The following is a 15,553-nucleotide window of genomic DNA, read 5'->3' on the forward strand; positions in this document are numbered from 1 at the left end:
AACAAGAGAAATGTGAGGTTTAGCAGCTAAAAGATGTCAAAAGAAAAAGCGATTATACGTTAATATCTGGGTTTTTACTGTTGCATCAAAGTTTTTCCTCCTGCCTTTATTTCCCCTCTGTGTATTTGGTATGAAGAAGAGTAGGGGAAAAACGGTAGGTAAAGCACATACTTCTTTCAAAAAGCAAGATTACATCTATGGACGCCAATGATGGTGCACCGCCGTCGGAACCCCAGGGTACACCAGTGCTCCGTGGTGATAAAGAGCAACCGGTGCAGCAGACCGCAAATGAGGTGCAAGCTCCGCGTGTAGAAGCAATAGAAGAAGCAAACGAAAACATCCAGGCAGTGCAGTCGGGTGCTGTTGTGGAAGAGCCTCTGCAACAGGAGGAGAGAGAGGCTTCTGAGGGGGGCGAGGAATTAAAGCCGAATCTGGTTGGTGCAGAGGTGTCGTCGGAGCGCAAGCCCCGCGAAGAACTAGAAGTAATTCCGGCTCCAGTCGCTACCATACCGACGAGTATTGAGGAAGAAGAGATCATGCAGCCACAGCAACCTTCCCATGGGACTCAAGTGGAACTTGGGGAAGATCATCCTTCACCAACTCCTTCAGTACCCGCCCCTTCTGCATCTCCCGCGGCTGTTACTTCTGCGGCCGAGCTGTCCTCCAACGGCTATATTGTTTACGCACAGAATGACGTGATTGTTGACGCCACGGTGTACCCGACGGGGTTTCGGATCTTAGTGAAAGCTCCAGGTTCCCCGGGTGGTAAAATCGCCACGAGGTTCGTGTACGAGTCGGTCGCTTCAAATCTGGGGACACATCCAGAGGTGATAAAAGTTTACTGTAAAGGCAAGCGCATTCGCTTTGGGGAGACAATAGACTATGAGATAGGCGAGTTACAAGCAAAAGGGCGTCTTTGGGTGGATGTACACTTCAATGAAGATAAAATGCCACCTCATCTTCAGAAGCTCAGGAAGGACGACAATGTCGTACGGTGCTTGCAGTTACGCTCACGGCCAGATGACATTTCTCCGGCTGACCTTGTTGCCGCCCGTAAACGCGGATTAACCTTTGATGAGGCCATCAATGAATTCCGGCAGAGAAACAAGAGCAAAGACATTGTTTCGGTGGTGCTTCTGCACGAACCAACCGGGACTCGCATGCCCTTTCTGGGAGGTTATCGCCTTAAGAAGGATCCCTCGCGTGTCTTTCTTCACGCGTCAACACAGCTGAGAGCACCTGGAGATACAAGTCTTGAGGATCTGCAGTACGGCCCCCTTCCACGTGATGGCGTTTCGCGGAGGACACAAACATATGGTGTTTCACGGAGCTGCCAGACACTGCGGGAGTGTAGCACACAGACAGCGCGGCCCGATTACGAGGCGGATGATAATTATGATGAAATTGTCATTGCAAGAAGGTACTTTTCTTCGGTGCAGTTGCTTGCGTTGCAAACGGAAAAGGCGATAATAATGCAGAAGATGTATAGAAAATGGAAGGCGCGCCAGGTATACCGCGAGCTTTTTGCCGCACGACAGGCCTTCTTGGAAAGAGCTGCCGCACAGGCCGCAGCGGAAGAGGCTGAAAAGAAACTTCGCGAAGAGTTTGAACGCAGACGTCGTGCGACCCCACGCACGGCCGATGATTTTTCTACGCTTCGTCGTGAGTTGGAGGCGTGGCGGGCGGCTGAGACAACGCGCATCCTCACAGACAGAACACTTAGCGAGGTGGCAAAGCGTGCTGCGCTTACAGAACTCACAAAGAGGGAGCTGCATCTTCTTCAGGAACTTGAAACACTTCGTCGTGGGGTTGTGCAAAACCGCCGCGCACGCCGTTTTGAGGATATTCTGTCTCTCATGACAGCCCCCAAACAGTGTGGAATAGTCTCTGTCACCACACGGGCTGCGGAGCGTGCGCGCGAATTACGGGAGTTATATGTGGCATTGACGGAGACACCATCCTCCGTTGAAGCCCGCCTTGACGTGCTGTTGCACATCAAGTGGACTGTGAAGGAATTTGACTCGCCGTTAACAAAACAGATAGTGGAACTTGTGGATCGTGAGTCAGACTTGTTGCAACGTGGCCGTACAGCGTGTTCACTTAAAGGGCTGCGTACGCGTCTAGAGCATTTGTTTAAACGCTTCATTGCCACGCCGGAGTACAACCCGGCCGTGGACGAAGTGGTAAAGGGCCCAACATTTGGAGCAGATGAGAATGGCGAGGCGGCTTCCATGGTGGCGGCACGAAGGCGCCTCAAGCCGTCTAACGCGGTATAGCACAACCGATGATGTGGATTCATGCAAAAAAAAAAAAAAAAAATTGTCATTATTTGAGAAAGGGGAGTGAAAGAAAAACACAAGAAAAAAAAAAAGAAAATAGAGAAGGGGCGCAGGGATTCCGCTTTTGGGGGCGATGCGAGTCATTGGGATGTATTTTATTTTCGGAGACCAGTTTTGCGTACGCCACCATGTTCCATACTTTTTACTCCCTTTTGGTTCATCTCTTGAAATATGTAGAAAACAGCAGCAAAAAACAAAATGAGGAGAATGAGAGTAGAGGTTTACCTTGTTTTCCTTTAACTGCATGCCTTTTGTTTTGTTTTTGTTTTTGTATGTGCGTGTATTCCTTTATTGGTATTTTGCGGAATTTAGGGGCGGGAAAAGGAATTGACCATTGAAAAAATGCCTCTTCCCCCCCCCCCCCCCCTTTTGCAGTTGATGGGCATCACAGTTTGGGAGGTAAAGAAGGATGCAGTTTTTCAATTGTATAAGTCTCTCGAAAAAGAAAAAAAAATGCGCACCGCAATGATATCCTCCTAATGCCTCACTCATTCTGTCTTGCAGTGGACATAGGCTGTGGGGGCACCAACCCTTCATTTTTTCCCATTGCGTAAAAGATGGCAATTGGAACCGGCATGGCAAGACGCAAAACGGGGATATCGTCATCCTTTTGGGACGTCGTGTGGGTGTTACTTGACGGGTGCGGGGGACTCAAAATTTCCGCACTCGGAGAGAAGATTTCCCTTTTCTTTCTCCTATTTGTTTTTTTTTTTTTTATTCTTTCTCTACTCGGTCATTCTGTTATTTTATTTTTTTTCGGATGCGTGATGACCATTCCATTTTTCCCATCCCTTGACTCTATTCGTATCGCTCTGGCTCTTTCTTTTACCGCCCCGCTACCCCCTGCTTTACCCGTGTTTCTCTTTTTACATGAAATAAGCAAGGGAAGGGAGACAAACCGAAGGTCTGGAGGAAACAAATGAGTTTCGCTGGTCTTCAGAAACGTCTAAAAAATAAGGCGGTGGCTACTACAACCACGAATAGTACTCCTCCCTCCTCGGATGCAAAAACTGATAATATAGAGTCTTCTAGCAGCGTCTACGATGTTGCCGCTCGCGAAGCGCGTGCGAACCATGAGGAGCGCAAACGGCAGCGTTCCCCTCACGATAAGGAAAACACGGCGTACAACCCCACTATAAATGAAAGAAATGGGCCCGCCGATATGCTGTCCGACCACCCCTCCGTAGAAAAGGCAAGTTCAAAGACTCTAACAGAGACGGAATTTTTGGAGCGACGGCACTTAGCCGAGGAAGTGGTGTTGCAATGTGCAGAGGCCATGTCACGGAATATGGAGTTAGCTGCCACCTCGATAGATAAAATAGATATCAAAAAGGAATCAGAGGTGTATGACATGAGTGGCTTGCCACTGCCACTGTGTCAATTTCTTGAACAGCGCCTGCAACGTTCATCGGATGCAACTGCTATGTTGATTAGTACGTGTGAAGAGGAAGAACACAACCTTGTTTCTGCGCTGAGGAGCCCAAGCAACTTGCCCATGTTGTTTCCTCCACAGGTTGAGGACTTTGTCACCACATTGCGTACCCTCTGGCTTGCGTTGTGTTGGCATTGGGTCATGGCACTTCGGGGGAAAGAAGGGAACGAAGGGAAAGAAGTTAGCGAGAATGGGTGGTCTTACAACGTCTACTTGCTCTCACGCCATGCGCTGCCTATTACTGTGCGCAACACACGAGGACGTGATGTGGCGCTTGCCTTGCAAGCATGGCAAGAGGCATATCGTGTGCGGCAAAACATGCTTGACTTCCTCGCATATATACTCCATGATATGGGCGTGGTCTTGCGTTTTTCAGGGGATGATGCTTCAAAGGGTGACGAGAACTTGCGTATTGTGCCGCCGAAAATTGCGGACAGTATCTTTTGTATGGTGCAGCACTTACGCCGCCGGGACTTTACAACAGTTCGTCAGGCGTATGTTGAACTTACGATGGGAACAGCAAACTGGAAATTGGGACTTTTTTCAGGTGGGGAAGTACACATGCGGCGCTCCATGGAGCGCATCGAGCGTCGCCGCATTGAGCACCTTCTTCACAATGAAAGAGCCGTTCGCCTTTTGCATGTGCTGCGGGAGTTGATAGAATTCGTACAGAAAAATGAAGTCATGTTGCTTCACACCGGCATTTTTGCCAGGGAAAAGTCGATGAAGGAGCACAGCCCATGATAACAGTTGATGAAGTGAGCCCGTCATTGCAACTCCCACTTTTTTTTTCTTACTTTAATTGAAGCACATGTAATAAATTTGCTGATTTCCTCTGGCTGCACCAAGTTCTTTTTTTTTTTTTTGCTTCTTGTTTAAGTTTTGTGCGCACAGAGAGGCCGAAAGGAAAAAAACTGGAAAGGGGAAATTGGCGCTGCTCCGTCCCTAGGCTCTGATAAACACGCAAAATACACCTTTTTTTTTGTGTGTGTGTGTTGCGGCGTCTCTCTTTTGCCTCGATGAATGTCAACATACAGGCCCTCCATCCGAGCCTGCAACGGTACCTTCCCGGCCATCTACCGAAGCGGCAGAGGCGGCTTTACACGGGGAAAACAAACAGCAAGAAGTTTCAGGTTGCGCACTTGGCCGATGTGGAAACCGAGGTGGCGCAGCGCCTCCCGCTGCCAGGCAGGCTTGCGCAATCCTTGTTGTTCTCGCCCACCGTGACACGTGCCGTCGTCGTCGATGAGACGACCGACCAAGTTGGGATCGGTGACTCCTTTGGCACCCACCCACGGAATGATAATACTTCAATTCCGTGGGCTTCTGTCAGCGACAAAAAAGACAGCAAAGCAGTGCAGAACAGAGAAACTGCCACCTCCCTTCTGGCAGTAAAGGCCACAGGCACGGAACAACGTTTCAATAAGGAGACATTTTACTTTGGATGCCCAACACTGGGTGGGGCGGGGCAATTGGAGTATAACGACCCCAGTGATCCGCACGGACGCAATCACATAGTCAGTGCATGGAATACACGACACCACTTCTTGCCAGCCATTTGGTTCTCGAGGGCAACGCAACATCCAGCAGTCGCAGACGCGATGATTCAAGGTAGCAACCCTTTGACTACAAACATGAAAAGCGAAGGGCCACACAAAAACACAAATGGCTACGAAACCCCCATAAAGGAGCTGAACGAAAAAAAACAACTTACCTCCGTCGAAGCTCAACCTCATGTACCCACCGAGTGCACACCATTGCCGAATTCCCACACATGGCCTGACACCTACAATCCACCGAACTTATACGACGTCCCTCCACCCAAGCTCCGATATCAGCTCACAGATTACCACTCAACGTTTCACCATACCAAAGGTGAGCCAAATTCATTCATGTACATAAGTGAAAAAGAACGATTTCGGTCAACAAAAGAGATGCCACTTTCAACACCCACGAACACTGCAATATACACATATGGAAGGCGCCGATACCCGACAAAAGACAATGAAAAGCAAAATAAATAAAAAAGAATTACAATACAACAAGATAATATACTACAATCCATTTTATGTAAATTAAACAGTTCAATTAAAAACCAAACACCCACCAAATGAATTAATTAACAACCACAAATCATAAAACAAAAGCAATAATAATAAAATTACACAAACGAACTCTTCATCCCCTTATTTACAAAACACAAACAAAAAAAAATCAAAAAAAAAGAAAAGAAACCGAACAAACCACATTTTATCACTATTTGTTTTTTGTTTTTCGCAGACAAGGATGGCAACCCCGAAGCAGGCAGCGAAGAAGGCGTCCAAGAAGCACAGCGGCGGCCGCTCCGCGAAGGCCGGTCTGATCTTCCCCGTGGGCCGTGTGGGCTCGCTGCTGCGCCGCGGCCAGTATGCCCGCCGCATCGGCGCGTCGGGCGCTGTGTACATGGCGGCGGTGCTGGAGTACCTGACAGCCGAGCTGCTGGAGCTGTCCGTGAAGGCGGCGAGCCAGCAGGCAAAGAAGCCGAAGCGCCTGACACCCCGCACGGTGACGCTTGCCGTGCGCCACGACGACGACCTCGGCATGCTCCTGAAGGATGTGACGCTGTCGCGTGGTGGTGTGATGCCGAGCCTGAACAAGGCGCTGGCGAAGAAGCACAAGAGCAGCAAGAAGGCGAGGGCGACGCCCAGCGCTTAGAGCGGCCTTCAGGCCAGGCGCAGGGAGGGGGCGCAACATGTTAGATGCACCTGGGTGGCCGTCGTCGCTGAGCCACGGTGACCCACACGTAGCCCTATAGAATAGGATTGGTTTGTTGTTGTTTTCTTTTCGTTTTCTACTGCCTCTCTCCCAACTGTTGTGTAGGTCTCTGCGGCGCCTCGGCATCGGTGCTTGGCCGCATTGTGGCGTGCCGTGCGCTTTTTCCTCTGCTTTGGCCGCAGGTCTCCTGCCCCCGCCCTTCTCTCCTTCCTTTGTTTCCCAAGATCAAAGCCAAGCCAAGGAACCCAACCACACTTTATTTGTTTTTTGTTTTTTGTTTTTCGCAGACAAGGATGGCAACCCCGAAGCAGGCAGCGAAGAAGGCGTCCAAGAAGCACAGCGGCGGCCGCTCCGCGAAGGCCGGTCTGATCTTCCCCGTGGGCCGTGTGGGCTCGCTGCTGCGCCGCGGCCAGTATGCCCGCCGCATCGGCGCGTCGGGCGCTGTGTACATGGCGGCGGTGCTGGAGTACCTGACAGCCGAGCTGCTGGAGCTGTCCGTGAAGGCGGCGAGCCAGCAGGCAAAGAAGCCGAAGCGCCTGACACCCCGCACGGTGACGCTTGCCGTGCGCCACGACGACGACCTCGGCATGCTCCTGAAGGATGTGACGCTGTCGCGTGGTGGTGTGATGCCGAGCCTGAACAAGGCGCTGGCGGAGAAGCACAAGAGCAGCAAGAAGGCGAGGGCGACGCCCAGCGCTTAGAGCGGCCTTCAGGCCAGGCGCAGGGAGGGGGCGCAACATGTTAGATGCACCTGGGTGGCCGTCGTCGCTGAGCCACGGTGACCCACACGTAGCCCTATAGAATAGGATTGGTTTGTTGTTTTTTCGTTTTCTACTGCCTCTCTCCCAACTGTTGTAGGGGCTTGTGAAGAGAATGATCGCGGGAGAGCTGGCTAACTTAATGTGTATATCCTGATAGATCGAGTACATTTCTTTATGGTACTTTTCTACCGTATGAATTTTTGGGAAGAAAACGACTTTAAGGATTGGGGAACCGATAGAGGCCAGATAATTTTTTATTTTTATTTTGCCATTCCACCCAGCCCCTCGATTCCCACCTCGCGGCGGGGTCTTGTGGTTGGAGGACCCCAAAGTCTGCCACTTCGTAAGTAATAATATTTCAGATCTGAGTACAAAAGACCACGTGAGTAGTCAACAGAATATATATATATATATTATAAGAAAAACATGAGGCAATTAACTGCCTCTGGGGTACCTCTTTTTCCTTATCTTGTTTGATTTTTATAGATAATTTTAGGATCCAGTAAGCGGCCCAGAAGATTATTCTGTAGGTCTCCGCGGCGTCTCGGCATCGGTGCTTGGCCGCATTGTGGCGTGCCGTGCGCTTTTTCCTCTGCTTTGGCCGCAGGTCTCCTGCCCCCGCCCTTCTCTCCTCCCTTTGTTTCCCAAGATCAAAGCCAAGCCAAGGAACCCAACCATACTTTATTACTATTTGTTTTTTTTTTTTCGCAGACAAGGATGGCAACCCCGAAGCAGGCAGCGAAGAAGGCGTCCAAGAAGCACAGCGGCGGCCGCTCCGCGAAGGCCGGTCTGATCTTCCCCGTGGGCCGTGTGGGCTCGCTGCTGCGCCGCGGCCAGTATGCCCGCCGCATCGGCGCGTCGGGCGCTGTGTACATGGCGGCGGTGCTGGAGTACCTGACAGCCGAGCTGCTGGAGCTGTCCGTGAAGGCGGCGAGCCAGCAGGCAAAGAAGCCGAAGCGCCTGACACCCCGCACGGTGACGCTTGCCGTGCGCCACGACGACGACCTCGGCATGCTCCTGAAGGATGTGACGCTGTCGCGTGGTGGTGTGATGCCGAGCCTGAACAAGGCGCTGGCGAAGAAGCACAAGAGCAGCAAGAAGGCGAGGGCGACGCCCAGCGCTTAGAGCGGCCTTCAGGCCAGGCGCAGGGAGGGGGCGCAACATGTTAGATGCACCTGGGTGGCCGTCGTCGCTGAGCCACGGTGACCCACACGTAGCCCTATAGAATAGGATTGGTTTGTTGTTTTCTTTTCGTTTTCTACTGCCTCTCTCCCAACTGTTGTGTAGGTCTCTGCGGCGCCTCGGCATCGGTGCTTGGCCGCATTGTGGCGTGCCGTGCGCTTTTTCCTCTGCTTTGGCCGCAGGTCTCCTGCCCCCGCCCTTCTCTCCTCCCTTTGTTTCCCAAGATCAAAGCCAAGCCAAGGAACCCAACCATACTTTATTTGTATTTTTTTTTTGTTTTTCGCAGACAAGGATGGCAACCCCGAAGCAGGCAGCGAAGAAGGCGTCCAAGAAGCACAGCGGCGGCCGCTCCGCGAAGGCCGGTCTGATCTTCCCCGTGGGCCGTGTGGGCTCGCTGCTGCGCCGCGGCCAGTATGCCCGCCGCATCGGCGCGTCGGGCGCTGTGTACATGGCGGCGGTGCTGGAGTACCTGACAGCCGAGCTGCTGGAGCTGTCCGTGAAGGCGGCGAGCCAGCAGGCAAAGAAGCCGAAGCGCCTGACACCCCGCACGGTGACGCTTGCCGTGCGCCACGACGACGACCTCGGCATGCTCCTGAAGGATGTGACGCTGTCGCGTGGTGGTGTGATGCCGAGCCTGAACAAGGCGCTGGCGAAGAAGCACAAGAGCAGCAAGAAGGCGAGGGCGACGCCCAGCGCTTAGAGCGGCCTTCAGGCCAGGCGCAGGGAGGGGGCGCAACATGTTAGATGCACCTGGGTGGCCGTCGTCGCTGAGCCACGGTGACCCACACGTAGCCCTATAGAATAGGATTGGTTTGTTGTTGTTTTCTTTTCGTTTTCTACTGCCTCTCTCCCAACTGTTGTGTAGGTCTCTGCGGCGCCTCGGCATCGGTGCTTGGCCGCATTGTGGCGTGCCGTGCGCTTTTTCCTCTGCTTTGGCCGCAGGTCTCCTGCCCCCGCCCTTCTCTCCTCCCTTTGTTTCCCAAGATCAAAGCCAAGCCAAGGAACCCAACCACACTTTATTACTATTTGTTTTTTGTTTTTCGCAGACAAGGATGGCAACCCCGAAGCAGGCAGCGAAGAAGGCGTCCAAGAAGCACAGCGGCGGCCGCTCCGCGAAGGCCGGTCTGATCTTCCCCGTGGGCCGTGTGGGCTCGCTGCTGCGCCGCGGCCAGTATGCCCGCCGCATCGGCGCGTCGGGCGCTGTGTACATGGCGGCGGTGCTGGAGTACCTGACAGCCGAGCTGCTGGAGCTGTCCGTGAAGGCGGCGACCCAGCAGGCAAAGAAGCCGAAGCGCCTGACACCCCGCACGGTGACGCTTGCCGTGCGCCACGACGACGACCTCGGCATGCTCCTGAAGGATGTGACGCTGTCGCGTGGTGGTGTGATGCCGAGCCTGAACAAGGCGCTGGCGAAGAAGCACAAGAGCAGCAAGAAGGCGAGGGCGACGCCCAGCGCTTAGAGCGGCCTTCAGGCCATGCGCATATAAAGTCCCGCAGTGTAGTGTTTCTTTTTGTTCGGTTTGTGTGAGGTATTTGTTCTTGTGTGTTTGTGTGGGAATATTATTTTTTTTTTATTATTTCTTTTGAGGTTGTGTTTTTTATTCATCTATTGTTGTTGTTTAGTTTGGTTGGAATTGTCGCGATTAGGGGCTTTTGTTGTTGTTGTTGTTGTTTTTGTGTTGTTTTAGTTCTTTCTATTGTGCTCTCTGTAGTGGAGTTTCGGAGGTGATGCTGAAGGAAACTGTGGTGTCTTTTATGCCGATGGATTATGGGTTTCTTGATAGTATCATGTTCTCATTTTCCTTAGTGCTGGAACGTATTTTGTCGATGGCGATGTCACGTGAGGTGCTGTTGGTGTTCCTTTTGCTTGTATGTACCGCTCTTCGTGTGCTTGTTCCTGAATTGTCCCGAGTGGCAAAGGAGAAATTTTTTTTTTTTTCGCGTGTCTATTTGGTACGCCGTGTCACGGCACACTTGTGTATGGCGTCGGTTGGGATTTTGTCGGATCGTAATGCGCTTCTGCAGAATGCTATTTTTTATTTTCTTTACCACAAATTTTGGCGAACATCACTGCCGTCCTCCGTGTGGAAGAATAAGAAGTCACTGCTTTTGTTGATGGATCCCCTGCGTCATTCATGGGAGGAGCGATATGACTCTCCTTTTCGGGTGGATTTTTTTGGCGACGCTGATGATGGGTTTCGTGAAGATGTGAATTGGCGGAGCCAAAGGGAGTTTGCGCGTTATTTGTTGGTGCGGGTGCCGGTGGAAGGTTCGTGGGTGCCAGTAAGCGAGGATGGTGTGGAGTTGACGTATGATCGGCAGCGAGAAAAAATTGATGGCAATGAAGGTGTGCAGCGTACAATATTATTGCGTGCCGTAGGGGATTCTGATGCTGATGAGCGGATTAAACGTTTTTTGCAGGCTGCGCTGGATTTCTATGTAGGGATGCTGCCAAGCGTCTTGAATTATGGCAGAGTCTTCCTTCAAATGCATGCGCCGCCGAGCGAACGGGAAAGCGAAGGTCGTGTGTTCTTCAAGCGGTATCCTCTTGTCCAACACAAAACGTTTGACACCTTGTTTTTTCCGGAGAAGCGTAAAATCTTGAAGATGGTGGATGACTTTTTGGCAAAGAGGGGACGTTTTGCGACGGAAGGGTTCCCTGGGAAACTCGGATTTCTTCTGTACGGTCCGCCTGGCACGGGAAAAACGTCGTTTGTAAAAGCACTCGCCGCGTACACGGGACGTCACATTGTCTCTGTGAATTTGGCATTTCTTCGATCAAATCAGGAACTTTATGACATCTTTCTCAGTCGCGAGTTTTACTGCGTTGGGGATACCAACCCCACTTATTTTGGAGTTGGGGATGTCATCTTTCTCCTTGACGACGTGGACACGTCGAGCTCAATGGTGCGCTCGCGTGTGCGGAAAAGGACTGTGCGCATGCATCGCGCCGCAACGCTTGAGTCCTGTTGGAACTCTACCGCAATTCCATTCGGTGGTGATGCTGACAAAAGGGACGACACGGAAATTGTCGCCGCCGACGACAGCGACGAGGAAGACGGGGACAAAAGTACCGACGAAGAGAACGAAGACAGTGAGGGTGGCGGGGTGGCCTCTCAGCAACAAATAACTCTTGTCAACCAGATCTTGCGTAGCGTCTTGGAGTCTCAGCGCCCCGGCGAATCCCATGCATCCTTGGGGGATAATTCTGCTGACAATGAGAAGACAGTAGATTTCTCGTTTTTAAAGCTGCTGCAATCCACGGAGTCAGCAAACCTCTCAGGGCTTTTGAATGTGCTTGATGGCGCCGTCGATACTCCTGGTCGCATTGTGGTGATGATCACAAACCACCCGGAGCGGCTTGACCCGGCGCTGGTGCGGCCTGGGCGCTTCAGCCTCAAACTGCGCATGGACTACATACAGCTGCCTGCGTTGCTGGACATGTTGGGACTGCACTTTGGGTCCGTCCGCCCTGCTGATGGGGGCGACACGAATGAGAAGAAGTCAGAAAAGTTGAGTGCGAACGAAGCTTCTGGAGCAAAGGCGCTCCCATTACCCAAGCTGAGTGATGCCGAGGCGGAACGTGTGCGGCAGGCCATTGCTGCAATTCAAGAGAAGAAAAAACAAGCTGGGGGTGATTTTTTGGGCCTTACCATTTCCCCCGCAGAGATTGAGTCGATGTGTACGGTGTGTAACTCACTAGACGAGTTTATTGGCCTTCTCGACTCACGCTTTAATGAAAAAGAATAGGGGATAGAAGAGTAATGTCTCTACCAGGAATTTGCTCTTCCTTCAAATTCTTGGGTTTAACTCGTCTTTTTGTTTTCTTCTGTGCCTCAACGTCTTTTTTCCCCCTTTTTTGTCTGTTTTTGTGTTTAAAAGCATATGTATGTTGTTGTTGTTTTGGGGGGCGAAAATTTGTGTTGGTTTCTGCCCATTCGAGCCTCTAATGTCTCATGGCTACTCAATGACGTTCCCTCTCATTATTTGTTTATCCAACCACCACTATTTCCTGTATTTGTTATGATGCCAAGGAACCACACATGGCTGCAACAAGGCGCATATCAGCCGCCGTTATTGCGACAGCAGGGTTGCTATTTGGTGGCGGAGGCGTTTTTGTTGCTTATAATTGGTGGCGCAATCCAGTAAGTGCGAAAGATTGTCTTGGGCAATGCTTTGCTTTCAAAGCACTGAATCCAAAGGATCCACGTGCCCGATTTCACTTCTATGCGACGCGCAATGCAGACGGGAGTGAGGAGTTGGACCCTGCTGGCCTTATCGCATGTTTGTGCCTTCTTGATGAGGAGAGCAGGCAGTCGCTTGAAAGTGGGGGAGGTAACCACCTCCCACCCCATGTACGTCAGCGTCTGGAGCATGTGTTTCAACTCATGGACATTAACCACGACAGTAGCTTCTCGTATGAGGAATTTTGTATACTTCTCACTCTTCTTTCAGCGCGTCGCGAACATCTAGAGATGGCCTTTGGGGTCTTTGACAGGGACGAGGATGGCCGTCTTTCGGGGCATGATTTTTTGTACATGCTGAACGCGTTGATGGTGGACCCTGCTGTGCAGTTTTTTAATGTGCAGCCCTCACTAACGCGACAGCAGCGCATGACATACTCGACCCCTGGAGCCTCACCCACACCCATCACAGACGGCTCAGGGAATTCAAAAAAAAAGCATATGAGCGCCTCAGCCGCTGTGCGGGATGCACTTTTGGCCTCCCCGCTTGCCGAACACTTCTTTGGAACGCATGGTGAGAAATTTATCTCGTTTGATGAGTTCTGGTCAATGCTCCGTGAGATTCGACGGGAAGTTTGGACGCTGGAGTTTGGCTTGCACGACCCAAGAAACACCGGTTTCATTACTTTGCAGGACCTTCAACAAATTATCTTTCGCCGTAACAGTAATGAAATTCCCATGGGTGTGATGGAAAAACACTTCTCCCATGTAGAGGGGAATCCCGACGAAAGGACGATGAAATGCGTAAAGAAGGAATTTGTATCTTTTGAGTTCTACCTGAAGGTGTTTGATTTTCTCTCTGAGTGCGACGCGGTGGCTCATGGGATGAATCTCCTTCTAAGGGCGAAGCTTCCAGAGGTCTTAACCACACCTCTTGAGCAGCAGCAGCGGCAGCCACCGGAGTCTAAAACGAGGATGTTGGATACCTCTCTTTTAAATAGGGACGAGTATGAAGTTGATAGTGCGGAGTTTTATCGCGTGCTTGAAGCGTGCAAAGGACTTTCTCATTTAACAAGGGAGGATGCCGATTGCCTGGTGCGGATTTTCGATTTGGATAGATCGGGGAAGTTGTCACCAATCGAGTTTGCGCATGCGTGTGAGCTACGTGCTAAATTCTTCACTTCACGAGAGCCACGATTTAATGAACCTCAACAGAATGTGGTGCAGCGGTTCATGACGTGTATGCAGCAGCTGAAGTAGTCGAACGCATTCGCGGTGGTTTTTATTTTCAGGCTCACGGAATGATCGTCGATCATGTTTTTTATGTTGTTATTCTTGTTGTCTCATTTCTCCCTTACTCACACACACTTTCTTTTTGTTGGGAGTGGGGGGAGGATTTTCTTTGCTCTACGTTATGTGTATGTGTGTATGTACACCTGTTATGTATGTTTGTTTGTTTAATATGTGATCTGGTGAAAAGAAGGTGGGGGGTGGAGTTTGTCATGTGTGATAGCGCCGTATTTTGTGTATTTCTTTTTCTTTTTTCCTTTTTTTTTTTTTTGTTTTTTGTCCTACCTCGTATTATTTGGTGTTGTTGGTTTCTGTTCTTTATATTTATATTTATTAGCGGGTGGTGGCTGCGGTAAAAAAACATTGGCGTTTGTGTTTGGGTTTGGTGGACACCCATGGCGCAGACAAGACCAACGGCACGAGCGATGCGCCACCCGACCGCCAATGACGGTCGAAGCTGCACAGACCGGCGCAGTACACTTCTTGCGGAGAGTTTCCCCGCCCTCATTGGGCCCTCGTTGCCGAGTAAGTACCGCGAACCCCGCCCCTTGGGTCGTGGCGCCTCCAGTACGGTCTGGACACTCATCGACAATGTCACGAATGAAATCGTCGTGGGCAAACTTTGCAATTTGGCGCTCATGTCGGAGAAAAATAAAAGTTTTGCCCGCTCGGAAGCAGTGAATATTTTGAGTTGCGAGCACCCAAATATTATTCGCCTCCTGGGCACATATGAGCGGAATGAGCAATTGCTGCACATACTAGAGTACGCTGACGCAGGAGACCTGCAGACACAAGTGGAGGTTCGTGCGAAACATTACTCGCGGGTAAAAAATGGAAGTGGGTCTGCATCACGCAAAGACGCTGCAGAGGCTGTGCCGTGCTACTACAAGGAGAACGAGGTCCTTGTCATTCTGGCGCAGCTTTGTCTTGCAGTGAAGTACATCCACGGAAAGAATATTATGCATCGTGATTTGAAAACGTCCAATATTTTTCTTCGAAAAAATGGGCTTATTAAGTTAGGCGACTTTGGCTTTTCGCGACAATACGGCCAAAGCCTTTCCTCCGATGTGGGGAAAACGTTCTGTGGGACACCGTACTATTTGTCTCCTGAGCTCTGGCGCCGGGAAAACTACAATCATAAGGCGGATATTTGGTCTATGGGTGTCTTGCTATATGAAGTTATGGCACTGCGGAAGCCGTTCATATCCCCGAACATGGAGAAACTGATGCAGTGTGTGCTGACAGAGGGGAGCTATGAATTGCTGCCGAGAGAGAGGTACAGTCAGGGCCTATGCGACCTCTGCTACGCCATGCTGCGCGTCAATCCACACGAGCGGCCAAACATCACAGAAATCCTTGCGACGCCCATCATGTTGAATGAAGGGCTGCAGCACCTGAAAAAAAACCTGCTGAGGCTGCGGGGCATTGAGGAGGCGGTGAAGAACCGTTTGTTGTGGGAAGTGGATTCCGTGCAACTTGCCTTTCATGTTGCGCCCACGCTTCTCAGGCCAGGGAGTATTCAAGCAGAACAGAAGGAAGCGCATTCCTCACTAAACGACGAAGGCGGTGCTGCGATGGATCCCAGTGTCGTATAGGGGGGGGAAATACACA

The 15,553-nt window shown here is 51.2% G+C and overlaps 11 protein-coding genes across 11 annotated transcripts, besides 9 other annotated features; all 11 read left to right on the top strand.

Moving 5' to 3' along the window:
- Window positions 1-15,553: part of a sequence feature (heterozygous, non-Esmeraldo-like haplotype) that runs on past both edges of the window.
- On the top strand, window positions 198-2,276 carry Tc00.1047053511817.120 (hypothetical protein, conserved; the record flags this gene model as incomplete). Its single annotated transcript, XM_814266.1, has 1 exon — window positions 198-2,276. One exon carries the CDS (start codon window positions 198-200, stop codon window positions 2,274-2,276), a length of 2,079 nt encoding a protein of 692 aa, XP_819359.1.
- Window positions 3,018-3,096: a sequence feature (T-rich).
- Tc00.1047053511817.130 (hypothetical protein, conserved) lies at window positions 3,259-4,515 on the top strand (the record flags this gene model as incomplete). The annotated part of the gene is made up of 1 exon (XM_814267.1): window positions 3,259-4,515. The coding sequence occupies one exon, from the start codon at window positions 3,259-3,261 to the stop codon at window positions 4,513-4,515; it is 1,257 nt and encodes a 418-aa protein (XP_819360.1).
- On the top strand, window positions 4,791-5,795 carry Tc00.1047053511817.134 (hypothetical protein, conserved; the record flags this gene model as incomplete). Its single annotated transcript, XM_814282.1, has 1 exon — window positions 4,791-5,795. The coding sequence occupies one exon, from the start codon at window positions 4,791-4,793 to the stop codon at window positions 5,793-5,795; it is 1,005 nt and encodes a 334-aa protein (XP_819375.1).
- Window positions 5,964-6,017: a sequence feature (A-rich).
- On the top strand, window positions 6,058-6,465 carry Tc00.1047053511817.140 (histone H2A, putative; the record flags this gene model as incomplete). The annotated part of the gene is made up of 1 exon (XM_814268.1): window positions 6,058-6,465. One exon carries the CDS (start codon window positions 6,058-6,060, stop codon window positions 6,463-6,465), a length of 408 nt encoding a protein of 135 aa, XP_819361.1.
- On the top strand, window positions 6,819-7,226 carry Tc00.1047053511817.151 (histone H2A, putative; the record flags this gene model as incomplete). Its single annotated transcript, XM_814285.1, has 1 exon — window positions 6,819-7,226. One exon carries the CDS (start codon window positions 6,819-6,821, stop codon window positions 7,224-7,226), a length of 408 nt encoding a protein of 135 aa, XP_819378.1.
- Window positions 7,382-7,810: a mobile genetic element.
- Window positions 7,533-7,553: a sequence feature (AT_rich).
- Window positions 7,684-7,705: a sequence feature (AT_rich).
- Window positions 8,004-8,411, top strand: Tc00.1047053511817.161 (histone H2A, putative; the record flags this gene model as incomplete). Its single annotated transcript, XM_814284.1, has 1 exon — window positions 8,004-8,411. The coding sequence occupies one exon, from the start codon at window positions 8,004-8,006 to the stop codon at window positions 8,409-8,411; it is 408 nt and encodes a 135-aa protein (XP_819377.1).
- Tc00.1047053511817.171 (histone H2A, putative) lies at window positions 8,761-9,168 on the top strand (the record flags this gene model as incomplete). The annotated part of the gene is made up of 1 exon (XM_814286.1): window positions 8,761-9,168. The coding sequence occupies one exon, from the start codon at window positions 8,761-8,763 to the stop codon at window positions 9,166-9,168; it is 408 nt and encodes a 135-aa protein (XP_819379.1).
- On the top strand, window positions 9,521-9,928 carry Tc00.1047053511817.180 (histone H2A, putative; the record flags this gene model as incomplete). The annotated part of the gene is made up of 1 exon (XM_814269.1): window positions 9,521-9,928. One exon carries the CDS (start codon window positions 9,521-9,523, stop codon window positions 9,926-9,928), a length of 408 nt encoding a protein of 135 aa, XP_819362.1.
- Window positions 10,025-10,048: a sequence feature (AT_rich).
- Window positions 10,122-10,152: a microsatellite.
- Tc00.1047053511817.190 (hypothetical protein, conserved) lies at window positions 10,197-12,218 on the top strand (the record flags this gene model as incomplete). Its single annotated transcript, XM_814270.1, has 1 exon — window positions 10,197-12,218. One exon carries the CDS (start codon window positions 10,197-10,199, stop codon window positions 12,216-12,218), a length of 2,022 nt encoding a protein of 673 aa, XP_819363.1.
- On the top strand, window positions 12,512-13,912 carry Tc00.1047053511817.200 (hypothetical protein, conserved; the record flags this gene model as incomplete). The annotated part of the gene is made up of 1 exon (XM_814271.1): window positions 12,512-13,912. One exon carries the CDS (start codon window positions 12,512-12,514, stop codon window positions 13,910-13,912), a length of 1,401 nt encoding a protein of 466 aa, XP_819364.1.
- Window positions 14,182-14,220: a microsatellite.
- Window positions 14,338-15,537, top strand: Tc00.1047053511817.210 (protein kinase, putative; the record flags this gene model as incomplete). The annotated part of the gene is made up of 1 exon (XM_814272.1): window positions 14,338-15,537. One exon carries the CDS (start codon window positions 14,338-14,340, stop codon window positions 15,535-15,537), a length of 1,200 nt encoding a protein of 399 aa, XP_819365.1.

Source organism: Trypanosoma cruzi, genomic scaffold (assembly GCF_000209065.1).
Source record: "Trypanosoma cruzi strain CL Brener 1047053517171 genomic scaffold, whole genome shotgun sequence".
Classification (NCBI taxonomy): Eukaryota; Euglenozoa; class Kinetoplastea; order Trypanosomatida; family Trypanosomatidae; genus Trypanosoma; species Trypanosoma cruzi.